General features: G+C 57.1%; 7 protein-coding genes across 7 annotated transcripts; 4 read left to right on the top strand and 3 right to left on the bottom strand.

Moving 5' to 3' along the window:
• Nucleotides 1-874: 874 nt before the first annotated feature.
• HEK2 (RNA binding protein, heterogenous nuclear RNP-K like protein) lies at nucleotides 875-2,124 on the top strand (the record flags this gene model as incomplete). Its single annotated transcript, XM_028639990.1, has 3 exons — nucleotides 875-1,274; nucleotides 1,329-1,921; nucleotides 1,987-2,124. 3 exons carry the CDS (start codon nucleotides 875-877, stop codon nucleotides 2,122-2,124), a joined length of 1,131 nt encoding a protein of 376 aa, XP_028495655.1.
• Nucleotides 2,125-3,379: 1,255 nt separating this feature from the next.
• On the top strand, nucleotides 3,380-4,710 carry HUT1 (UDP-galactose transporter; the record flags this gene model as incomplete). The annotated part of the gene is made up of 2 exons (XM_028639989.1): nucleotides 3,380-3,603; nucleotides 3,672-4,710. 2 exons carry the CDS (start codon nucleotides 3,380-3,382, stop codon nucleotides 4,708-4,710), a joined length of 1,263 nt encoding a protein of 420 aa, XP_028495654.1.
• Nucleotides 4,711-5,622: 912 nt separating this feature from the next.
• On the bottom strand, nucleotides 5,623-8,034 carry D7B24_005843 (uncharacterized protein; the record flags this gene model as incomplete). Its single annotated transcript, XM_028639988.1, has 1 exon — nucleotides 5,623-8,034. The coding sequence occupies one exon, from the start codon at nucleotides 8,032-8,034 to the stop codon at nucleotides 5,623-5,625; it is 2,412 nt and encodes an 803-aa protein (XP_028495653.1).
• An 8,634-nt stretch (nucleotides 8,035-16,668) lies between these two features.
• On the top strand, nucleotides 16,669-20,533 carry D7B24_005842 (uncharacterized protein; the record flags this gene model as incomplete). The annotated part of the gene is made up of 2 exons (XM_028639987.1): nucleotides 16,669-18,303; nucleotides 18,647-20,533. 2 exons carry the CDS (start codon nucleotides 16,669-16,671, stop codon nucleotides 20,531-20,533), a joined length of 3,522 nt encoding a protein of 1,173 aa, XP_028495652.1.
• A 953-nt stretch (nucleotides 20,534-21,486) lies between these two features.
• D7B24_005841 (uncharacterized protein) lies at nucleotides 21,487-22,472 on the top strand (the record flags this gene model as incomplete). Its single annotated transcript, XM_028639986.1, has 2 exons — nucleotides 21,487-21,714; nucleotides 21,822-22,472. The coding sequence occupies 2 exons, from the start codon at nucleotides 21,487-21,489 to the stop codon at nucleotides 22,470-22,472; spliced, it is 879 nt and encodes a 292-aa protein (XP_028495651.1).
• A 153-nt stretch (nucleotides 22,473-22,625) lies between these two features.
• On the bottom strand, nucleotides 22,626-23,784 carry D7B24_005840 (uncharacterized protein; the record flags this gene model as incomplete). Its single annotated transcript, XM_028639985.1, has 3 exons — nucleotides 22,626-23,273; nucleotides 23,329-23,525; nucleotides 23,592-23,784. The coding sequence occupies 3 exons, from the start codon at nucleotides 23,782-23,784 to the stop codon at nucleotides 22,626-22,628; spliced, it is 1,038 nt and encodes a 345-aa protein (XP_028495650.1).
• A 483-nt stretch (nucleotides 23,785-24,267) lies between these two features.
• EFG1 (18S rRNA maturation protein) lies at nucleotides 24,268-25,183 on the bottom strand (the record flags this gene model as incomplete). The annotated part of the gene is made up of 2 exons (XM_028639984.1): nucleotides 24,268-24,806; nucleotides 24,871-25,183. 2 exons carry the CDS (start codon nucleotides 25,181-25,183, stop codon nucleotides 24,268-24,270), a joined length of 852 nt encoding a protein of 283 aa, XP_028495649.1.
• Between the last annotated feature and the right edge of the window lie 27 nt (nucleotides 25,184-25,210).

The raw sequence follows: 25,210 nt of genomic DNA, 5'->3' as shown, positions 1-25,210 counted from the left end.
AGAGCCGATCCCATCTCCAAGCGTCCAGATAGCCTTGCCCTTTGTCCACGATCATCCCCTGGCCTTTTGTCTACCGACACCAACAAGTGCCCGCTGTCACGGCAGCCTCGGACACCTCCCTTCTTACCCATCTATCTCCCAACGGCCGCAACGGTGGGCGATGGTACCCCCCCTTCTCTCCCTCTCGTCTTGCAGCAACAAGCCAAAGTGCCCGCACTTCCTGACCCCTACCTCACATCTGCCTTTGCAACACGCTTCATTCCTCCCGATCCCCAGGTAGAGGATCCCCCAACCCCGCCATTTCAAGTCGCCTACCTTACCCTCCCTTGTCTCGTCTTCCCGCGCCTCGCCTTACCTCACCACCACAATTTCGATGAGGGACTGACAAAAAAACACAGCGCCTCGCAAAATCCACCCCCGCCTCCAACGCCTCCCTTCGACCAAGACGCTCACGACAAGCTCAAGCAACAACCAGACAAGGCTTTGAACTTCGAAACTGTACGTGCAGACCCCTCTTTCACGCTTCAGATTCCTCCCCTTGATCCCTTTGGTCAAATTCCCCACCTCCTGCGAATTCCTTGACTGCAGCAGCGCATCTTCAGCGATCTGCAAGCCCGAATTTCCCCTCCCCCACGTGTCGCGGTCGCATTTTGCGACGGGCGCGTAATTTCCACAGCCCCGAGTGTTCGCTTTGCCTGTTTCGCAAACCCCACTCAACCTCGCTGGATCTTTCAACTCACCGCCAGTGCATTTGTGCGAAGACTTGATGCGCTTTTGACTGACACGCTTCAGCCGAATCACCAGCCGAGCAACATCTCGACTGCATCTTCGTACTTTCTCCACACTAAAATACTCCACGACTACCTCCGCGACAATGTCCTCCCAGGATATCCCTTCCAACGGCGACGACTTCGTTCCCCAGATGGACCAGCTCAAGCTCGACGATGGCGAGCGCCTCGGCCCAGACGGCGAGCCTGCGCCTAAGACCGAGGAGGAGTACGCCCAGGCGCAGCTCACTCTTCGCGCCATCGTTTCCTCTAAGGAGGCCGGTGTTATCATCGGCAAAGGAGGAAAGAACGTGGCTGACCTGAGGGACGAGACCGGCGTCAAGGCCGGCGTCAGCAAGGTTGTCCAGGGCGTCCACGACCGTGTTCTGACCATTACTGGCGGTTGCGAAGCCATCTCGCGCGCCTACGCGATTGTCGCACAAGCCCTTCTCGAGGGTGCTCCTTCCCTCGGCATGGGCGGCGTTCCCCAGAGCAATGGCACCCACCGTATGTGACCAGGAAACCACAAGCGCGCGCTGCATTGCTAATTTATGTCGGCAGCCATCAAGCTCCTCATCTCGCACAACCAGATGGGCACCATCATTGGTCGCCAGGGCTTGAAGATCAAGCACATTCAGGACGTCTCGGGTGTGCGCATGGTGGCACAGAAGGAGATGCTCCCTCAGTCTACTGAGAGGATCGTTGAGGTGCAGGGCACCCCCGATGGCATCAGAGCCGCCATCTGGGAGATTTCCAAATGCCTCGTCGATGATTGGCAGCGTGGAACCGGCACCGTCCTGTACAACCCTGTCGTTCGTACCCAGCCTGGTAGCACCCCCGCTGTTGGCGGCACAAGCCCCAGCTACCCCTCTACCGGCGGCGGCCGGAGCCAAGAATACAGCAGCCCTCGTGTCCTTCGCACCGGCAATGGCGCCGATTTCAGCAGCAACGGTGGTGGCCAGCGCCCTTACAGCCGCCGTTCCGATTCAGACGCTGCCTCCCGTGGACCTCCCACTCACGATGAGAATGGCGAGGAACTGCAGACTCAGAACATCAGCATCCCCGCTGACATGGTTGGCTGCATCATCGGCCGTGCCGGCAGTAAGATCAGCGAGATTCGCAAGACATCTGGGGCTCGCATCTCCATTGCCAAGGCAAGTTACATTGCTTGATTCAGCTTGATGCCCCCCTTTCACTCATAAACTAACACACAATGCAGGCCCCCCATGACGAGACTGGTGAGCGTATGTTCACCATTATGGGTACCAGCAAGGCCAATGAGTCGGCTCTCTTCCTCCTCTACGAGAACCTCGAGGCTGAGAAGATGCGCCGTAGCCAGGCTCAGACCTCTGAGTAGGCTTCTGACATATGTATCTTACTCGATTCTGCGTTTTGCGATTCCCTGGGCTTTTTTTTTCGTCGGATACTGCAAACCTCCGGTAGGGCGATATCCAGATCTGACTTGCCGCGAGGCTGCCCTATATGCTTGATAGGGAGTGCGGAAATCATACGACGTCATGACAACTCCCTGAACTCCTCTCCCACGGACCTCTTGACTCTTTCAAACACGAAACCGTATTCCTGGCCACACTCTCTCTCGTCCCTGCTCCCGAGGCTCGCTCTCCCAGCACCGACCGTGGCTTCCCCGATCGAGCCTCGGCCTCCGCCTTCCGTAATCCACCGTCCGTTTCTTTTCATGGCAGCTCTGGTCACAGCTGCAACAAGCCCTGAACCTGACTCAACAACCGACCCTCGCAGGTGCACCGAAGACCGCCATTCCGCAGGCCATCGCTATTCGCTGTCCGAGGAGCAGTTTGACTTCGCTGGCCTCTGTGGGACGTTCTCTCTCACGACGTGATGAACAAAACACCACCTTACTCGCGGGGGGGTACCTCTCATACACCTTGGCTTCGGCATCTTTAATCGAACACTACACCCTGCTCCTTCTTTTCCTCTCACTTATCTACCTGCGCGCGCACACATGCAAACACAGACTCTCTCTCTCTCTCCCTTACTACCTCAGACGGACACCCAGGACGTCTGTCTTTTTACCCTCGCTGTGCCAACATACCCAGACAACCGGCCTCTCGCCTGATCAAGCTCATCAGAATATTGATGCACCCTGGCTCTACCTTGTCGAGGCATGCTCCGGATTTCCTCGACAATTGGTGAGATGGGATTTATTTAGCAGAGAACGAGGAAATGCAAAACTTTGAGCACCCGTCGTAGCACAATGTGAATCAAGTAGAGTCCCTGTCGATTTGCGAAATGGCTGCCTGTGGAGACGTGCTAAGCCGAAAAGCCTTATCCGTGGATGCGGATCGAGGACCCTGAAGGCGCCAAGCATGTGACCCATATTAATATTCTGGGGATCGAGCTTCCGTTCCTGGACCAGGGATGAAGCCAACTGTCATCTCATTCTGTCCCCGCGATTCAACAATACTATGCAGCGTCGGCCCTTCGATTCTGTCACTCATTAAATCTAGCCTTTCTCTCTCTCTCTCTCTTTCTCTCTCATTCTCGGCCGAGACCGAAACATTTGCATACCTTTCAATGCCCTTGGTTTATCTTCCTTGTTGATTGCAAAGGACCATAGAGCGTCAACATCTGTAATGGCGCGCACGAAGCAAGCCACGCCCCTCCGGCGCGAGACGTCTTCGGAGTACTTTAGCAAGAACGATGCCCTCAAGCGCACCGTCAGTGGCGAGTCGCCGAAGCCCTCGAATGGCGTGACGACTAAGGGAGTGCCCCCAGCCGCTGCGTCGCCGCCGCCAAAGCAGGAGCCTGCTGCCGCATTCCAGGTCCTTGTCGCGACTGGCGGCATCTACATGTCCTTGTACGTTGTGTCTTCGTGGCTCCATGGCCATGGTCGCCAAATGTTGATTGCTAACATGTGTCCAAAAGTCTGACTTGGGCTTACCTCCAGGAAAAGCTCACGACAACCCCCTATGGACCGACCGACGCGCCCGAAGTCTTCCGCTACCCCGTATTCCTGAACACAATCCAATCTCTGTTTGCTGCCGCGACAGGCTTCCTATACCTCTACTGGAGCACTGCGCGTGCGCCCCGCGCTGCAGGTACTCCTCTTGTCCTCCCAGCGATCTTTCCGAGCCGACAGATTGCTCTTCCTCTCCTCCTTGTCGCCATCACGTCGTCTCTCGCCTCGCCATTTGGCTACGCATCGCTCTCCCACATCGACTACATTACCTTCCTTCTCGCCAAGTCCTGCAAGCTTCTCCCTGTCATGCTTCTGCAGACGACCCTCTTCGGCCGCCGCTACCCGTTGTACAAGTACCTCGTCGTGGCAGGCGTCACAGCGGGCGTCGCGGTCTTCACGCTGCACACGGGCTCGGGCAAGAAGAAGAAGCAGAGCGCCGCCAACCCGGACGCCAACACGGCCTGGGGCCTGCTGCTGCTGAGCGTCAACCTCATCTTCGACGGCCTTACCAACACGACGCAGGACCACATCTTCAGCACCTACCGCGCCTACTCGGGCCCGCAGATGATGTGCGCCAACAACATCCTCTCGAGCGCCCTGACGGCCGGCTACCTTGTGCTGAGCCCCTGGCTCGTCCGCACCGGTCTCGGCGCCTGGCTCGGCATGGACGCTGCCGGCGGCGGCGGCGAGCTCGCGGCCGCCCTCGACTTCATGGCCCGCTACCCGGCCGTCTGGGTTGACGTCCTCGGCTTCGCCGCCTGCGGCGCCGTCGGCCAGGTCTTCATCTTCTACACCCTGTCCACCTTCTCGTCCGTCCTGCTCGTCACCGTCACCGTCACGCGCAAGATGGTCACCATGGCCCTGTCCGTCTTTGCCTTTGGCCACCGCCTCACTGGCATGCAGTGGCTCGGCGTCGGGCTCGTCTTTGGCGCCATTGGCGCCGAGGCGCGCATCGCCACGGTCGAGAAGCAGAAGAAGGCGGCGGCGGCCAAGAAGGCGCAGTGAGCCGAAGAAAAGGGGGTTCGTACAGAGTAGAGAGTGCATTGGTCTGCGTGGCATGTGCAGACCACGCAAACAAGCCGTCGGGTGACAGCTGCACAGGCTGGCCGTGGAGGTGTAGACGGCAATCGCGTCAAAATGAGCATGAATACGGCGTAAGGAGTTTCGATATAGCCGTGGCAGCCAACACCCGAGATGGAATGGCGGCCTCTGAAGGCGCATAGAGTATGTTGGCAGACGGGGCGGGGGCGGACTCAATATAACAGTATTGGACCTTCAAAGTATCAGTCAATAGCAATTAAGAGCAATCAAGAGTTTAAACGAATGTAGTTTGCACACTCGAGGCGTGTTCTCATTTCTCAGGTATCTCCTTCCCTACCATGCCGTCCTGCTGCTCGACCGGATATATACCCCGCAGGCAAAATAGCCTCTACTATCCTAACCGCCTCTCCTGCTGCCTTCGGCATCATCCCCGTCGTGACCCGAACCCCAGCCGGCGGGCAAAGCCGGCGTGGTCGTATGCTTTACTCTTTTCCCAAGGTCAACACGAACGCTGGCATCCACGGTACTGTGGGCCGTGCGATCGGGACTTTAAATACTCCTCTGAACGCCCTCCTATTACAAAACAAAGAAAAAGGGGGAACAACGCAGGCCTCCTTTTGCTCCGGCTTCGAATCATGCTTCGCAACCGGCAATTGTAAATTACACATTGGTGTGTGAGTCTTGTTTGTCTCGTGCCGCAATAAGCTAACAGAAACACCCTATTCGCCGCCCGCTGTGCTGCAGAAAACTGCACGAACAAAAGGAATGAGAAAGAAAATGAGCGATGTGCACCACGACATGCCTCTTCGGGGTAGTAGCGAGTCCATAGAAGATCAACTTCAGTGTCCTCTTTCAGCTCACGGACATCTTCATGTCTCAAAGGATTTCGTCGATGGACCGAACGATGGGTGTTTCGCCCTTCGTCGGCGGGCTTCTAGGGTCGGCAACTTGTGGCGGGCGAGCGAACGGAAAGTGAGGGTCACGCGGGAACATGGTTTCTCGCGGCGAAAAAAGACCATCGCATGGTGTTGGTGGAACCTCAACAAATTGCATGCCCGCAATATTATGGCATGGCTCATGCAGCGGGTTGTTGGTCATCGTCTCAGCCCGAGGCGACATGAGGGCGTTGTCCTCGGGGAAAGCGCCGAGTGGTGTGACCTCATGTTCGATTGGCGCTGGCGGGCCCATTGGCCTAAGCTCGGGCGAGGAGCCTAGATTGAGACTCGCAAAGGCAAACCCAGCCTGCGATCCGAATCGATGGCTGCCGAACCCAGGAGAAGGCGGGGGCTTCATCATAATGCTTTGCGGCTTATCGTTCGAGACATCGTGACCAAAGATTGCAGGCTGATTAATTGATGGAAGTAAGCGATCGAAATCGAAGTGGGCAGGCTTGCCAAAGTCCTGTTTCTCTGCTGCTGGTGAGCAGCAAAAGCTTGCGGGGGCCGAGTACGCCTTGACAGGGTTCGGCCGGTTGTTGCTAGGGTTCGAGAATCTGCGCGCCCTCCTTGGGCTGCCATTACCAGCGACGCCGCCCATTGAGTTCTTCTCCTGCTCGTTGGGAAGAGGAGCGGTCCTGGGAGCGGTCCGCGCCTCCTTTGCTGGACTCTCAATGGCGTCGGCGGAGAGGGTCAGTCGATGCTTAGTTGGGCTCTTGCCGGAGCGAGGACGGAATGCGGAACCAGGCGCAGGTTTTCTCGCAGACACCTCCTTCTGGAAATCTTGCAAGCAGTACATGAGCTTCATGTTGGGACTGATCCACTTGCTCTTCGCCTGAGCGGCATAGTAAGCATCGTTGACACTGAGCTCGGGCTTCTTATATAGTCCGTAGGCAATGATGAGACTCGCGGAGCGACTCGCGCCCTGCTGGCAGTGAATCAGGACCTTCTTGCCCTCCCTCGTCCTCGATTCGATCGTCTCGCAAAGCTGCATGAGGTCTTTCGCGATATCCGTATTGTGGTCCCAAAGCATGTGTATGTACTCAGGCTGCTTCTGGGGAAATCCAACGGCCCGGGGCGTCGTTGGAGTATCCATGGGGCGATTGTCTGAAGGCTGGAACTCAAATGCTGTCGCAAAACTGGCGCTGGTTACCGCGGTATCGGGGATGGGGCTGTCGTCGGCAGCCTCCATGGGCCTGTCGGTCATCTCGTGATCCGCTTTGTGTGCAGCGCTGAAGGGGTTGATGACCTCACGGGCAACATTGATGACCGTGTCGAACCTGGCTGCCTCATCCGCCGATGGCTCGAGATACAGGAAGACATTGTCGTCATAGATAGCGATAGGTCCGTCAGGGTACCCGGGTGTCTTTTGGTCTTCGTTTTGTTCGATTTCATGGAAGGGCTCGGCATCCATCGCGGCTCGGTTTGCCATTTGAGTTCGAATTGGCGATTCCTCCTCAGTGATGGGTGCCTCAAAGGTCGCGCCAATGCCCGTCCTCGTTGGCCTCAGAAGCTCGGAAAGCCCTGACTCGTTGCGCTCAAGAACCTTGGGGAAACTCATGCCTCCGATTGGTCCTAATGACGCTGATTTGAGTCCCGTCAGCATATGGGGCGATGAGGTCGAATGTTTTAATGCGCGACGTTGCAAGATGGGTGGCAGAGCCGGCGTGCTGGGAACTTCCAGAGTGGTTCTCGCGATGAGATCGGTCGAGTTCGTCTTGAGGCTAAGCTGACTAGGTTTCCTCTTCATTCCGGGTATCGTAGGCTTGATGAAGGACGGCGAGGCAGGTTCGGACGTGACTTGGTTCGTCGTGTTGACGACGCCGGTGTTGATACTGGGTGGCTGAATGGATAGGCCCTTCATGTTTTTGGGGCGACGAGGGGCAGGAGATGTCATGGGTCGGCCTGTGCTCAGAGCACTTAAGCTTTCGGGAATGGTGAGAGTGTTCAGGGGCGGTAGAGCGCCAAAGGATGTTGCGGGGAAGGACGATAGAGGTATGAGGTTGATGGGCGAATCGGGAGAGGAAGACGGCGAGGGGTCAGACAAGGAAGACGAGTCGGTTATGGAGAGAGTCGTCGTCGGCGACGACTCTGCTGATTCGGAGGCCTGTGTTGATGTGCTGTCGTGGTGCTTGTGGTGGATTGAATCAGAAGGTATTGTGGCGGGACGTAGATGCTGCGAAGGCATGGGGTTTCCGAGTGATGGAGCGCACGAAGTCTCCATCTCGATCATCTTGGGGTTGACAACCGTGACCGTGTCACGGTCTGCCATGGTCTCCGCGTCCAAGTCAAAGACAGCCATGAAGGGTGGTATCTGATCCTCGTAAAACCGCCTGGCTGCGGCCGAAGGCATGATTCACGACTGACGCGAGCGGATTCGATGCTCTCCGGATAGTCAAGTACGTCTGTTGAGTCGTGTATGAAATGGGTCGAACGTATTAAGGAAAAATTCGCTGGATATGGGTATCAAGGAGTGGCGTGCGAAGAGATGGCTGGTGGGTAGAGGTGGGCGGACAGCACTGCTGAATCCTGTGGTTTCTTCTAGCTTCGCACACGAGTTCGCGTTGTAAAGGGCAGTGGGTGCCCGTGTGTTCTGGGACTGTTTCTCTCTGTTCTGCTCCGTTCTTTGATCGACAACAAGGAATCGACAATCGAGGACGCTGTGAGTAATGATACCAGCACTGAAAGCCGCCGAGGGTGTAGGGAGCGAGGCGAGGCGAGACGGTCGAATCAATCGCGATCGAGGTCGTGGAAGGCGTACTAAGTTTCTCGTGGGATCGAGGCTCGAAGGAAGAAGGAAGAAGACAAGTGAGGAGGGATGAACAATGACTCCAACCGAACACAACCCGTCTTGACTGAGAATCTCGTGGCACCGTCACAATAAACGCATGGCCAGGCTTTCGGGTTTGAAGTGGAAGAAGGTGTCGGGAGGAGGAGGGAAGGTCAAAGTGGGTGAGGACTCGTGAGAAAGAGGGATGGACGACCAAGAGTGGGAGGGTGTGTCAGGGACCACAGGCAGGCGGCACGGGCAACAGAGGATACGGGAATGGCTGGCTTGCAAGGCAATTGGGGGCACAGCCATCGGTGCTGGGTAGGTACTCGGGTAGGTACCTGAGGTAGGTAGGTAACATGGCCGCATGGGCATGTCGGTCGCTCTTGGCCTGCGAGCGCGCTCTGCCCCATACCTGTACCGTACGGGCGCGGGCTCGGCCTGCGCTACAGTACGGGTTCTGACAGACCAGCGCTGGAGGTGCCGCTGCGCTACCTGGACTACGAACAGGGGGGGAGGGGGCGCCCGGGGGGTTTTGGGGCAGCAGACAGTGGACCAGGGGAGAAGGGGGGGAGGGGGAAAGGGCGAGGCATCAGGGGACAGGGGGCGCAGGGGCTCCCATCCGCATGTTGCTAGGCCTACCGTACGCCCCAAGGGAGCTTAGCGCCGAAGATGGCCACCTGGGCAGTGGGAACTCCAGCACTTCGATGATCAGAGGCGCTGAGTGGTCAGCTCCGGTCGTTAAAGCGGATCCGGTCGAGGTGGATGCCGCCCGTCTGCGGTCTGTGACTGGCCAGCAACTGCGAAACATGTGAGCCACCCTATTTTTAGCTCTCTCGGTCGTCAAGCAGGAGCGCAGCTGGCGGCAAAGTCAAGCCAATGAGCAGCCTTCGTATAAATTTGGCCAGTCAAGGATGCCGAGTGGATACACTCGGTGGCCCATCATCCTTTCATCCTCGACGACGAGCTCCCCTCGCTCGTTCTTGGGATTAGCTGGCGCACTCAATCCGCAATGGAACCTTGGGCCTTGGTCGCGCACACCTAGAACACTTGGCCTTTTGTTACGAATCATGGTACTTACTGCATATGTGTGGTGAGCACCACAGACACAGTATGAATGAATGGGGCAAGCCAGCATACCTCCCCCCAAAAACGGGCAAACAGCTCGTAACGCCGTCTCGTTGAAAACCCTTCTCCGCCTTCTCGTGTCCGTACTAGCCTGCGAGATCCATTCGGGGCGTCCGTCGTCGAGAACGATCCATCTAGTAGCAGCAGCAGTGGCAGCACGACCAAAGCGAATGCTGGAAATTGCTCTCCTTCCTTGCGGCGCACGCCGCCCTGCTCACCGGAACTCAACTGACGGCTCGCCCAAGGATCCCTCCTGCACGGCATCGCGTGCCCGTACCATTAATACGGCTTTGATATGGTGGGCCCCAAACGCTCAGGTTGCCTTGCACGGACGGCGGCTGTTATTAGCAAGTGCGATGTATTTCATGGGCAAGGGCAAGCATGGTTCTGCTGCTGTTGCTTCGAGCCAGCTGCTGTCCTGTGCTCAAACCCAACCAGTTGGTGATTGAATGCCTCCATTGAACGCCTCCCTCGAAGCTTTCCTTGGCCTAATAATGGCCGGCCAAGGCTCTGGCCACGCAGCTCGCCCACGCTTCACGTACCCAATAGTCCCCATTCTATTCACAGCATCCTCCCACGTATTCGCTAAACCCCCATTTAGGTTTATATGCCCTGCTTTGGTCCTGTGTCTTACATCGTACTCCCGCTCCACGAGGCTGCTGGTGTCACCCCGAGTCGGACACAAGGCCCGACCTGACTCGAGCCTCGCTGGCCAACCCAGAGGGCCCTCGGATGAATCGCGCTGGCCAAGCAAAGGGGTCAAAACTTGCGTTGCGCTGCTGACCTCCAGTGCGCAAGTCTCAGAGTGCGAAGCAATTTCGACGCTTCGCAACAGCGACCATATTGCGATGGCTCATGAAAAGTGGCAAAACATCCTCAAACACCAGGGTCAGCCTTTCATATCCCCTCCCCCCCCCCCCACATCCATTGAGCAGTGAGGTTCATCACAATTTCATGACTACCGGCACCATCGCAGATCCAAGCCACTATGCGATCCCTCGCGGTTGCGATCGCAAAGACAAAAAGAAACTAGAGACGATGAGCGGTGCCGCATCGTCAAACCGCCAATGCAGGCCCCTCCCTTCGGGCTCCAGTCAAGTCGCCGCCGTCGCTGCCGCGGCCTGGCGGCTAAAATCCTGGAAGCCGGCTGGCGGAGATTAGAGGAGGCGCTCGCTGCTCCCACAATTTCGAGGGCTATGTTCTTCACTGTCTTGGCCATATCTGAAACAACGGGGTAGACCCCTGAACCCGCAATCTGGAAAGCCTCACAAAGCCCAGAAAAATAAAGTCGGTCGGAGACAAGATTGAAAGAGAAGATGAGGAGAGGGGAGAAGAAAGAAAAAAACGACATCATTTCGCTTTCGGTAACAGATCCGCCGTGCACCGTGTCCCATCGGCGAATGTCTTGACGTCTCGTGCATCTGTTGTCATGGCCGCCATAATGGCCTTGGCAGCCGACAGCCCATGTCGTGGCCCAGCTGCTTTTCACATAATACTTCACATAGGTAACGCAAAAGTACAGCCTCTCTGGCTGGACATGGCTGTTTCCCTTTCGTGGGCCAGGTGAATTATTTTTTCCGAAAGAGAAGTGCCGTGTTGTCAGGGCACCATTAAGACCAAAATGGGTTTCTTTCGTCAAGCTTTGCAAGGCTAGACATACTGGCTTGTGGCTGCTTTGAGCGACGGACATGGAAACGCGCATCTTGTGCCGCGTCGTTTCAGCCGCAACGGGGCCTACCGGGGGTGTGTCTGTCTTCACGGACTCTCAATCTCCATCAGATCTTGCTGCTCTACCTCTCGTCTTCCTCCCTGCGAATCCCTGTGTGTCGAGCATCAAGAAACAACGCTCGGGGCCAGATGGGCTGGTCGGCAGCAGACAATCGCTTTCCCCTGCGAGGATCGTTGCCCTGTCGATGAGGTGGTTGTCAGGGTGTCTGCCGTCTCAACTCTGGCCAGGGCGACCGAGTGCCATCATGCAAACTAGACTTCTCTCGGAAGCAGCCTCGCCTCTTTTCTCAAGGAAGCCCCAACCTGCCGTGCCACGAGACCTCTCCGGCCGTGGCAGAGCCTCAAACGTGTCTACCTTGCGGGCCGCTCATCAGCTGACTGGCAAATCCCATGCCCCGTGTGTGTTGTTGGGCAATGCGCAGTATCCCGTAACAAACCCCTGTATCGAAAGCATCTGACGTCCCCAGGAAGATGGCGAGGCAATTGATGACTTGGCCGACAGGCGACACATGCTAGGGCGCGGACGCTCCCAACCTCTGCGAAACATGATGTGCATCTACTCGCAACCGCCCCTCCGTAGCTCCGCATCTCGCGATGACGATGGTGGTGGCTCGCCGGACTGGCTACCTGAGGGGCGGCAGGCACATGAAGGGATGAAAGCGGGATCCAGCCCCCTTTGGGGTGCGAGGGTGAGGACCAGAATACAATCGCTTCGGCAACGTCCTCCGAGGATCCATCATCCCTGGCCGCAGCCTGGCTGCATCCACCTGAGGTTCAACAGCAGAGTACGTGCCTAGTTATGGGTCTTCAGAATTACTCCTCAGATACTTGGCGATCCTCCGAAACAGTCTCACCGTACGTTGCCCATCAAAGCAACAGGGTCCCACTATAGCTCTCGTCATGTCAAGATGGTGCCCTCTTGGTCGATTCATGGATTGAGCTGAAGCCCATTGTTTGATATGGCGTGGCAGGCTGCCGGCAACGAGTGCTTGACATTGAGTGGTCGGAAGCCGGCCGTCCCATGTCGACCAGATACGTAGGGTTTCGATACATTGTGCGTCGCAGTGCGATGCTCATAGCATGGGCGATCACTTTCACAGCAACATCAGGTGAGGCGATGCTGTTTGAGCATATTTCCTTGGCAATGTTGTCCGAAAACTTCTATCATCCGATTGTTGGCAGTAGTCAGGTTCTGGCATTGATCTGTTTTTTTTTTTTTGACTGCCGACACATATTGAGAAGATGAGAATTTTCTGGTCTCGGACAGTCAGAATATTCTCCTTCTGAATGCCGGCTCGCACGTTAGTTGACTGCCGAAACACATATTCTAGCTCATGTTCATGCTTCAACTTATCACCTCCGGCGCCGACGTTGATCTGTCCGGGGCTGTCCACACTTGCTGCCTCTCGGGAGCAGCCAAACTGTCTGCTAGTGCAAATGCGTTTCCAACGGCAGCTCTCCCCCGAGTTCAGAAGGTTAGGGTTCTCTAACACGGAGTCGTCATCAAAATGCATACGTCCATGTGAGATAATAAGGAAACATTGTCGTCTGGGACACCAAGTATTCCGGTGCCAATAAATATACCAGCCCTTACAGGCCGCATACTGGTAGTTTGCCTTGGTAACAAGAGGGATATCCCACAAGAGTTTTCTCTCGTGCCTCGAATATTCCGTGCAGCACCTCAGGCCTTAGACTTGTCGACTGTACCGACGGCATTTCTGGATGTTTCTCGGGTTACACCCACGAGCTTCTTCAATCGAGCAAGCCTAAAAAGACTGACGCTAAAGGCCGCGTCACAGTTTCACCACCTTCTGATAAACTCGAATGAGGGTGTGGCTCTGGCTCTCGACCCGCGGCTGTGCCCTGCCTGCTCCATCAAGGCAGGCCGTTGTTATTTCGCATGCAGCCGTGTCTAAGCATCACCGTTGTACGCACTACTTATCAAAACAGTTAAGACTGTGTCCAAATATAAGAATCATTGTCAGAAACATCCCCGCCTGGCAGCGTCTCGACTAGAGAGCGTTGACGTGGTGCGTGACGAATGCAAACGGCGAGGTTCAGCGCGAGTCCAGATCAAGTTTACGGCGCCAGACGTCGTCTGACACGGTGCCAACCTGTTTCATTCATAGCTCGTGAACATTGGACCGCGAATCAGTATACAAGAAGAGTTGAAACTTTTGGGCCTTGGTAGCGCCGAGCCGCGTCACAAATGTCACTGATGAGTGACATGCGCACACCAGCAACATCTGTCGTCGTCTTATCCAGAGCGAAGGCACGATTACGTCAGGTGAACTTTGGGGAGGGGGGGGGTTGATCACCGAGAACCCACTGCTGAGCTCACCGAAAACAACACCGAGGTGAACGCAGCTAATTTACAGAAGAGACAGATCCACCTGGCTGCAGTTCGCATATAATTGCTTGGTGCATTAGTGCCTGGCCTGTGCCTACGCCTCCAAGAGAAGCAGCAGAGGGCATGACTCTTTTCACGAATGAGCTGGCAGGCCACTTTGGGCCCCACGATCTGTGGAGGATGAGGGCTTTGGCTTTTGCCGCCGGCCGCATCGGCTTCAATGCAGATTCGTCGCCACAGGGTCCAGTTCCCAAGGCAAGAAAAAGAAAAGAAAAGCAGGCGTAGGAGCAAACACGTCTTCGACGACAGGCTGCTCCCCCCCATGTAGAGCTCGTGAGTACAGACTTCATTTGTGATGGCCCCAGATAGCACGACTCGTTGCAAGAGATCTGCACGGCTAGGACCACCAACGGGCAAACATTCGGGGGTCAACAAGTCCTTGGCCCCTCACCAGCTTTTTCTACTCCGCTGGACTGTCGACGGAGTCTAATCCTGCTGTTAGCAGGAAACAAACGTCTTGACAATACAAGTGAACACCACAAGGCTTCAACCACCAACGACGCCTTGGCGCGCAAGAGGCGTATCACCGCGAGGATTTGCAAGCTCATTCATCTCTTGTCGGTTCAGGTGCATATGGGTGCGGAGCCCGCACAGATACCCATACATGTTGACTGTTTCATGAAAAGTTCCCACTGGGCACTGGGGGAGCGTTCTGGCTGATGACGGCCTGCATACGTGCATGCATGCCCCTTTTCGACTGCATACGAAGGAGGCTCTGACGGCATGGGTGGCGGGGCCCCAACTACATGAGCTTTTGAGCATGATGCTTGCAGATGAAGAAAAATGGCCACAAACGAGGTGCTGCCTCTATGGATTGGAGGAAACGACGCTGGGGATCCCGGTATGAGAGGTGAAATTGTCGGCACACAGGACGGCCCCCCCTCGCGAGATGCTTCCCCAGCCTCCTGAATTCGAGGTGTCTCCGCCTGTTAATGTTTCGACTTTGTTTCTATCACGCTGATTGACATGACGGCTGCCCTTGGCTTCGGGCGGGTTGCCCTATCAGTCTGAGAGTTGGAGTCGCTTACGGGCGACTCTTCAGCTTTCGGCATCGATTCTCGGGCATGTCGTGTGGTCGGACCATCCTCCCCTGGCGCGATGTTACTCTTTCGCTCAGATTAAGGTCAATGATTCCCTGTACGATCTCCACTGGAGGAGCTTGGATCAAGTCCAAATCCGTCAGCAGCGGACGAGGGGCCCTGCCATATCGCTGGGCTCAAGAGGGCCAATTCGGCAAGGAGATTTTTTAATACGCTGCGTGCTGACGGGCAGAGCCGGTATGTAAGTCGCTATGCTTTGCATAGGTGGATTGAAATAAGCGGATATCGGTCGTCATCAGACATTGGGCTGTTGATGTGTATGGTGGGCGTTGTGCCGGTACCGAGAATGAGACGACCAGCGCTGGCGAAAGCTGGACTGGAACTCCAGCGCGCGACAGAAGCTGAACGGAATATCTGGAACAGGCCAACAGCGTCGAGCCGGCTGCTTCGCCTTGAGACAGCGTGATTCGAGCCGCAGTAGGCAACGCGCTCATCGGCACGCTGGAAGGCTGTCTGGGTTGTGCTGCGTGTGAATGTGCCTGCCGCTGCATAGACACCCCGCCATTGGCGCACTTGGGTTCCTTTTCCCACTACACTAGCAAGCCGCCCCTGTCGAACCAGCGGCCGGACTGAGAGACGAGACCAGACGACAGGCCACTGTTGGCACTGACAGAGAGGGGGGGGGGGGACCCTACCAAGCCTACTCCAGCGCCAGCGCCAGAAGCCAGTCCGTGGGCAGATTGGCCAGGGACTGGCGGCCGGGGTCATCATGGCGAGAGCATGGCAGCGAGCGCAGTGCGATCGATGCAACGACGGGAACCCAGAGGCCGAACGGCCCTCGTGGATATTGTTTGGTTAGGTTGTTCAGTTGCTTTATGGCGACAGAAACGTGTCGATGCACAAGGGGGAAACACCAATAGACAGTTGAACTCAGGCCCCCGGTTGCGGAACCGACTGGGTTCTCGACCCTCCTGAACTGCCCAGTCGTCGCTGCCGCTCAAGTTGACGAGGGAAGAAGGTTCACGTCAACGTCAGGCGCTCGTACCCCGACATCAACCTTGCCGTGTCTGTTCACCCGCCCACCCAAGATACCCAAGGTAGCTAGAGGAGCCTGGCATCAGCGCTGAGCTATCCACTCGGCTTGCGAGTCTTCTTGCTTCTGCTCCCCGGGTTGACCAACCTGACCTCGTTGTTTGTACTACATCACCACGAGGTGCCCGGATAGACTGTCTTGTCCTGTCGACGTTCGACTTCCGGCTCCAGGTCCGTCGCTTGTGCAGCCGAATCACGCTGTCCGGCTTGGGAATCGCTCGCTCCAGGACCGTCGCACGCCAACCCGAACCGACGACTCCCGTCCTTTGTAATGCAACTTCCTCCTTCCCGCCCTCTAACCTGAACACCCCCCCTTGCTTTCTCTCCTCCTCGTGCGATCACGGCCCAGGACTGGTCCATCCATCTCAGACGCTCCGCAGCACGACTCTTCGTTCCCATCTCTTCTGTCACTTACACAACTTGCCTGCCTTGCGCTTCGAAGAGCCCTTACTCTCGAGGACGCGGACTGAACAGAAGGTTTCTGACTGACGACGCATGTCTCAACCCCGTACTCGATCCGGCGAACAAAAGAAAGACGCCCGAAAAACTGGGTGGCCCCCCCTCCTCCCCCGAGGACGACGAGAGGAAAAGCAGGACACCCATCAATACAGCCTGAGGGACTCGCCAATTTCCGACATCCGCCAATCCGCCTTCGCCGCCGTCATTGCGACAAGACGAGAACCAAAGAACCCAAAAAATCTGTCGACCGCGGAGGTCTTTTGCTGACCACTGAAGAGCAATCGGTTTCCCAAGTATCCTAGCTCCGCCAGCGTTGGCCGCCGCGGGCGAAGGGCGTGAAGAGGGAATATGCCAACAGCCATGGGCGAAGAGGGCCATGCCATGACTCCTGGAGCAACAATACCCGGGCTGGCTGGGACGGTATCCTCTACGACATCGCCATCGACCTCCCCCTCGACCTCGCCGCCAGCTTCACTTCACCCGTCTAACCCACCATCGTCGTCACGGTCGCACCTGCATGCGCATCGTCAGAGCCACAACTCGTCAAAGCTGCCGGCGTTTCGGTTTGCTGATCGAGACCTCAACAAGCAACAGTCGTTGCCGCTGCCGGCCCTGCCGCAACCTTCAGAGCAGAGCCAACTGTCGTCGGCGCCCGTTTCGCCCAATTCGGGAGTGATTGACCTCGACGCGCCTCCATCAGGCATTTACCTGTCGGACAACATGAGTAGGGGGGCCAGTACCGGCAGCAGGAGGAGCAGCAGAAGCAGCAACAGCAGCAGCAGCAGCAGTCATAGCGCATCTCAGCCCCCTAATCCGATGCACGTCAGCGGGGTCGCCAGTGCAGGCCTGCGTAACCATCCCCCCCGGACCACGAGCAAAAGCACGCGGTCGAGCCGCCACAGTGGTAGGGACAGCCCTGACAGCGGCGGCGGCGCCCCGGCCGGCGTCCAGGACCATAGCCAGAGTCCACGCGAAATCGAAAACACGACTCGGATTGGCACAAGCAACTCGATCCCCCGCATGACAACACACCATGCGCCGTCCTCGCAGCAACACCAACACCAAAATCAACAACAGCCTGCCCAAGACACCCGCCAGACTTCTACCTCGTACCCGCCACGAACGCGATTTTCAAAACGTGATTCAATCCCGGAAGATCACGAACTGTCTCCTCCGCGTACACGACCGCGCTCTCGCGCATCGACCCTACAGACGTCCCCGCAACCGACTTTTGCGACAACGCCCGCGACCTCTTCGTCGACACGCCCCTCCTCCTTGCCTCATTCGCCTGCCGCTGCCGCTACCGGGTCACGGGAGCACGCATCACCTGACGTCGCAGGCGCTGCAGAGACACCTTCGGCAGGCGCAAAGACACAACACCGCCGAGCTCCCGCGTCCAACACATCAAATGGTCTCGACAGCCCTGCAGACCATTCGCCCTCTCTGAACACGCATCACCGCCTCCAATCCATCGACACGGCGCACTCGACGCAGCTGTCTGGCTCCGGACCCGAACACACCACAAAGGAGTGGGCTCAAGGCCAGCGCGAGTTGCTCCTGCCTAAGACGCTGCAGAGCACAACATCAACGGAGGAAAAGAGGCAGACCGTCCGTTCGCGACCTCCTCTTTCCTTCCGAGCGCCCAGCAACACGTCTGCATCCGTTCGTGTCGCACCTATCCGATCATTCCGCTCCTCCGGTTCCCGTCGCAGTTTTGGCCTGGACATGAACTCGCCCTCAACGCATGCCGGGGACTCCTCCGGCGACGATTACTCGTACACTGATTCGAATCAGCGCGACCGGACGTTGCGCGCCCTCGAGGGCAGACCCGACGACGAGATGATCCATGACACGACCCCACCCGATTCTGCACGACGAGATCGTCTCGTGGATGGTGACGACACAACCGGCGATGTCTTCATGAAAATCGCCAGGGAAGAACCTCGCCGCCGCGCTGCCGACGAAACCTCGTCGGCAGAGGACCCGCGAACTGTCGTAAGTCGGAAGGTCTTTTTCCATGGGTTCTGCTTTATCTGTTTCGGGTTGACGCCTAGCGCCATCCACAATGGCCGTGCTCAAACGGGCCCATCCATCCATTTGTTCGCCGCGGGGTGCTCAAGTGATCATCGCACGGATCGACTCGGTTGATCTTGGTTCCCGCCTGTCACCACATTCCCTTCCCACGTTTCATTCTCCCGATTGTTCCTTCGCTGCCTCCATTTCTGCGTGCCTCGCTTATCATCCCGCTTCTGATGTGAACAATTAACATTGTCTTGCAAACATTCCTGTGATAAAAATAGCGTTTGGAATGAATGAACACAAACTAACAGACAGCCAGACTCGAGTCACTCGATCGTCGCATCGACGGCCCCTATCTGTCGCTGTACCCTCGTCCTACCAGTCCACGTCGCCGCCACGTGTCACCCGGCGGCTTTCTGACCAACAGGAGACATCCCGGTCAAGATCGCGACTTACCGATGATCGCGACGCCACAGAGGCCGCGGTTCGCGACTTGCCGTACCGTGGTTTGCTGCGGGAGAAGGCTGCCTCAAGTCATCCTGGTGAAGACGCTCGACAAGCGAGGCTTCTGAACACAGGGTACCGCAACTCTCCGACGACGCCCCGATCATTGGCGTTCCAGGACTCCCCGGCGGACAGCTCGTCGTACAGCAGGAGGCGCACTTCGGTCACTGATAGCAACCCGGGCCCTGCCAGCCGCAATGCTGCTTATAGACAATCTCATCTGGCATACGGACACCCTAGGACCTTCAACTCATCCCCCCTGGCGTCTCGCCAGGCGGAACCGCATCGTCATGACACGCATCACGAAGGTAGCCAGGGCATCGAAGGCACGGAGTCGACGGCCTCGACAACGGCCCCGTCCACAGTTTGGGATGAGCTGGACGATCTGAAATCGCGAATTCATCGCTTGGAGCTGACGGGAAAGCTGCCCTCAACCTCTAGTGCAGCCATTCACAAGGTGCTGGACGAGCGCCCCGCCACTGCCACCAACACGACCGTTTCGACTTCACCAAAACACAACAACGGAAACGCAACAGTCCTCGGTGACGCCACCAGCACCACGTCTTCCCAGCGGGAGGCTCAGCCGCTGCTCTTCTCGGCCATCAACCGGACCAAACCTCTCTTGAGCGCTGAAGTGTCCAAGGCACTCGAGACGGCTGCGACTGAGGCTGTAGCACTCGTTGTCATGATGGGCACAGCTGGCCAGCCGGGCCCAATTTCAAGCGGCGCGAGCACCATTGGCGCTGGGACAAACCTGACAGATCGACAACTTCGACGACGCGCGGAGGGTGTGTGTCGCAGTTTGACAGAGCTTGTCTTGGCCTTGAGCGAAGAGGCAACCCAGCCTCAGAACAAAACAGTCACGATCAAGACGAGTGGGTCACCACAAAAAGAGGGCCCAACTACTCCCACCATCACCAAGAGCTTCCCAAGACTGGATATCCAGCGTCGTGGAAGCGTAACGAACAATGACGCGCCGGCAACAACCAACGAGCCTAGCCCACGTGCCATGTCCAAGCTGGAGGAGAGAAGAAGCACCATGCTCAACTCCACAGCGCTTCCGAGCCCGCGATTCGCCCTCGCGCCTGCCGTCTCGTCCACACCCACGGAAGCCTCCCACGGCGTTGCTCGCAAGTCTTCCCTCTTTATCGGTCGAACTCGGCGCGCTGCGACCGAAGAGCCTGAAGAAGGCCGCCGGTCATCTATGCTACTCAGGACTCGACGGGCAGGAACAGAGGAGCCGGAGGAGGGCCGAAAGACCTCACTACTCCGCGAGCGCAGAGGCACCAACGAACACGACGAGGATGAGCCTCGCTTCAGGGCTCCGTCCCGAGCTCAAACCGAAGTAGCACAAAACCGCGCTGCCTCTCACCACTTTCAGACACAACCTCTTACACTTGACCCATCGTCGAACAGTTCTGCCCTTCCACGCCGACGGATTGGATCGTCGGCGCTCAACCCTTCTCGACTCGCGTCCCCCTCCACGCCCTCAGCATTGGGTGGACGCCGATACTTCGAGCGTTCGACACCTGATCGCGATGGCAACAGCGTCGCAGACAAGTTGGCGGAAGAACGAGGACAACGACACCTGTCCCTCGGCCAAAACTCCTTACTCAACCGCACAGCCAGCTTTCTACGGAGGCCCAACCGCGAGAGCATGGCAAATGCCTCTACCCCGGCACAAACAGGTGCTTACAGATGACGGATGATGAGCCGCACCCTTGCATCAATGATTCACATGTATTATTTTTCTTCTCTTCTTTCTCGCCCAGGCGTTACCCCGCCCACTTGCTTTTCTTTTTTTTTCTCCCTTTTCTGCTTCTTCTTCATAGTCGGCGAAGGTTTCTGATTCCTCCGCGGTTTCGCTGCTCGTCCTCCTCGCTTGTATGACCTACGACGACACATGACCGGCCCCCTTCTTGTTTGTTTACGGCCTCCTTCGGACAAGGCATTTGGCCATCCTGAGCAAGCAAACGGCACATTGTACATCAGCCGGATTGAAGTGACTGCACAAAGATATGAAGGGGAGGATGGTCTGACGAAGCAGATGTGCAGAGCTGGCACTCTTTTCCTTATTTCCACGAAGCTGTTTTGACAGCACTGTCTTGGGTCGAATTGACCTCAGGCATAGCCGCTGTTGCAGTCGCACGATGATTTGCCTGGAGTCCTGGCGTTATGGATAGGGTAGACAGCTGAATAATGTATGACATGTGTAGTGCACTCTTGGCTTTTGGCCGTTGCAATGTGGGAATTCTTCTGCTCTGATGAAGGTTGTCGTCAGCTTCGCGGTCGATTTGTGAGTCAACCGGCGACCTGATGCACACCAACCAAGGCCCACAAATTTTGAGAACCTCCAGAAGCCTGAGGCTTGAGTTTGGGTAAGAACCACTTCAAGCTTCATCTTTGTTCACGTTTTCATCGCTCGCCCTTTTTCCTTTCATTCTTCAATCCGCGAGACACTCGAGGTGAACATTCAAGAGGCTGATGCGGCCTTTCTCATCCGCAGCCCATCGTCAAGCTCGGCTCTCCACGTGGCTTGCACTGCACATCGGACAAGACGCTACACATCGATACACGCCAGCGCAGAGATCGACCTCGGCCCACCAGCTCCATACGCAACGCGGTACCAGAGGGAGCGCGCGACGACACAGGACCATGGCTGACGACCTGGGCGGGAATGCGGCGCACCTGGCTCTCGAGGACAAGGCGACCGCGGGCCGGGGCGGACGCGGTGGCAGGAGAGGGGGCGGTGGCAGGGGCGGCGGCCGGCCGCAGGACCGGAACATGCTCGTGTCCAAGGCGCTTTCGAGGCTCTTGAGGCACCAGGCGGAGAATGCGGGGATGACGCTTGATGAGGGTGGGTGGGCCAAGGTTGACGAAGTGGTAAGTCGTCGTTGTCTTTCACCCCGTATCCTGGCTGTCGGATCCCTGGTCTCGGGCTCCGTCCCTGCTGCTTCACTTTTACATTCTCTGGTTTAACTCTCCTCCAGCTTGCGTATGGGCCTATCCGTTCGCTCAAGGTTACGTTGTCCGACGTACGATCCGTCATTGAGAATTCGGACAAGACGCGGTTCGCTATCAAGCCCAACCCGGCCACCAATCCGGCTCTCGACGAGACGTCTACGGACCCGTCGCACTACCTCATCCGCGCCAACCAGGGACACAGCATCAAGCTTGACTCTGCCGCGCTTCTCACGCCCATCACGGCCGCGGCTGGCAACATTCCCGCGACGGTGTTCCACGGGACGTTCCTTGCCGTGTGGCCCGCCATCGAGGCGTCCGGCGGCCTGAAGAGGATGGGTCGGAATCACGTGCATTTTGCTACGGCGCTGCCGGAGGAGACAAAGAAGGAAGTCAGCGGCATGAGGAGAGACGCCGAGGTTTTGGTCTATGTGGATGTCGAGGCTGCACTGAAGGCGGGGATTGCATGGTGGATCAGCGACAACGGGGTCGTGCTAACAGAGGGCGACGAGGAGGGCGTGGTGCCGTCCAAGTTCTTCAAGGAGGTCGTGGGACGGGCGGCGGCCGTGGGTGTGCTTTGGAAGGACGGAGAGAAGCTGGCTGACATACCGGAGGGCATCAAGGGCAGGACGCCGCCAGGGAGGCGGGGCGGAAGGGGACGAGGACGTGGAGGCGCATAGAGACCAGAGGTCCAATACATTCTCTTGACTCCTTCAAGTGATTGACTGGTTTTCGCCCACGCATTTGACCATCTGGCTGGCGAAATTCATCTAGTCACGGCGCAACCGCTTCCCTTGATCGAACAGATGTACACTCAAACCTGAATCCGTGGATCAAAGAAGCCCCCCCTCGAGGAACTTATTTGCAATCTGCTCCCGGTCCTCCTTCACGCCGATCATCCACTCCAAAACTGCCTCAGCACTCCTCTCCTTCGCAGCCTGCTTTGTGAACACCCCCGAAAACGCGCCGAGCCCCACGGGCGGTAGATGATGGTCGCCAAAATCGGCCGTCACTGACCAGGTGTTCCTACTGCCGACGTCAGCAACACAGTCGTAGCGCGGCAGCGGGAGCTTGAGGACACGAGCGAGCTCCGCTACCTGGCCTGCTACCGGCCGTGGTTCGCTTCGTCGCACAGAGTCGCCAGGTGTGAGGATGCTTGGGGGCGGGTTGCTGTCTGCCCGGAACAAAGAACGCGGCTGAATCGCATCGCTGCTGAAGGGCGCCATGGAGAGGCCCGGGATGGCACTCGTTGGCGGCAAATTCTGTCGAGGTACGTCCCCGTCCTGGAAGCCTTGCCGCTTGGTGGGACGCGTTGCCTCTGTCTGGGCAGACGGTGCCGCTGTCGGAGGCGGTGCTGCCGCTGCAGCGGTAGGTTTTCGCTTGGATGGCACAATCAGCTTGAAGACAGCTTGGGAAATATCCATCCTGTTGTTCGATATCAGGTACTCGCAAACCGAACGGGCAGCGTGCTGCTTCGCATCCTGCAAGCTCGTCAGCGTCGAGACTGGTGCTCGTTTGCGACATCGGATAACTCACCTGTTTGCGTGCGAACACTGGCCCTGCCCCGTCGGCCGCAGCCCCGTAGCCATCACGAGGAAACGGACCTTCACCATTGGGCAGCTCGGTGAAACATCTCCATTTCAAATCTGTGCCTTTGCCAACTGGGTTCGGAAGGTGGACGGGTTCATCGGTGAATTTGATATCAGATGTGAGATGGTGGACCTGAAGGTAGTCTAGTCTGGGGTCAGCACGAGTTCCAGGTATCAGATATGGGCATGGTCGGATTTCGAGTGACGCACGCAGCAAAGTAGATACCCAGTTGATGTCATCCGTGGCTTCCTCTGGAGATACTTGAGGGGGTGGGACTAAGGTATGAATTGCGGCCCTTTGAGCATTAGTGAGAGGCGCCGCGGTGCCGAAGTTGCGCTCATAACCCTCCTTCTCGGAGATGAATCTCTTGAGACCTTCCCAGTCAATATCGTACGGAGCCATGGCGCAGACGTTGTCGAGGCGCGGCCTTTGTTGGACTTGAGGTCACTAACGTCGGGATGGAGTCGTCGAGCGGGGTTCGAATATGGAAAGGCTGCAGAACCTATGAAAAGGCCAGGTTGGTCGGACGCTCAGCATCACCACCCAGCTTGCCCAATCGCAAATGAACAAGCAAGCCTGGCAGATGACACATGCGCAAACGGTTCGACGCACTTTGATTGGAAGTTACAATGGAGGATCAAAGTTGTATGCGCTTGAATATAGCATCCGCGAACCACTGTGTACACGCAAGAAGACCTGCCGTCCCAGGGTACGATGGGGTGTATGTCTCTCCTTGGAACGCCGTAAAATGGACATGAAGAATAACGCCTGAAATCGGGGTCCCTTTCCTATAGCCACAGATGTCGCGAGGCCGGATGTGGGTATCAAAGACAGAAAACGGGCGACCAACACGAGTACGCCTCTTCTCTGTTCGTAGAATCAGCATCACTCAAAGAAGCCCTCCCCGTCATCCTCTTCCTCTTCACCCGCATCAATCTCCCAGTTGCCTGTCCTCTTGACCTCCTTCTTGTTCGGCTTCTCCTTCGCATGATGCGTCCTATCCTGTGCCTCCTTGGCCTTTTCGGCAGGCGCAGGCCTGAAACTCGTCTCGGGCATGGCCTTCGCTGGAAGGCCGACTGCGTCTCGCCTGTCGCGAAGCTTCTCCAACGCCGAAGGACCCTCTTCCATGAGCTTCTCAATGACATGCCACATCGGAGGCTTGTCTTCCGGGTTCTCGCTGAAGACTGGTTTCGGTACCCCAGGAGCCCTAGCGTTTTCGGATTCCGTCGCTTTCGCATCGCCGTCTTCCCTGGTCTTCGGCCACAGGCTGATGTAGGGCTCAAGGTGTGGGAAGTATTGCGTGTATGCAATGTCGACTTCGGACATGTGAACATCTGCCTCCAGCTTTGCCTTCTTCTCAGGATCCTCCACCTCTTTCAGGGCTCGTTGAAACTTCTTCAGCCGGCGCGTAGCCTTTTGGCGTTCTGAAGGAGGCAGATATCAGCAAGTCAATTCACACAAAGCTTTGTGCTGACTGCCTCGACTTACCAAAGAATCGAACCATGTGGTATCTCCCGATCATGTCGCTCCGCATCTTCCTGACCTTGTCCTCCCCCTTCTGGTTTTGCAAACTTTGGATCTCCTGCTCGAGATCATGGCGAATGGTCGCTGGCATATTCGAGTTGCGCTGCAATTGCCTCTTGATGTCTCTGATACGCTTCTGCTTCCACTTCTTGCTGACTTGCGGGCGCCCATCGCTGTTGCTGGGCTTGAACTTCTTGTTGGAATGTCTAGGGCCAGTCGAGGGTCCTTCTTCGGGAGCGCCCTCCTCGAGCTGTTCGGAAAAAGATCGCTTGCTCATGGTGAAACGCAGAAAACTGTGTGTGTA

Source organism: Verticillium nonalfalfae (genome assembly GCF_003724135.2).
Source record: "Verticillium nonalfalfae strain VnAa140/NRRL 66861 chromosome Unknown scaffold_39, whole genome shotgun sequence".
NCBI lineage: Eukaryota > Fungi > Ascomycota > Sordariomycetes > Glomerellales > Plectosphaerellaceae > Verticillium > Verticillium nonalfalfae.
Note: the sequence above shows the minus strand (reverse complement) of the source record. Positions and strands in the feature narration are given on the sequence as shown.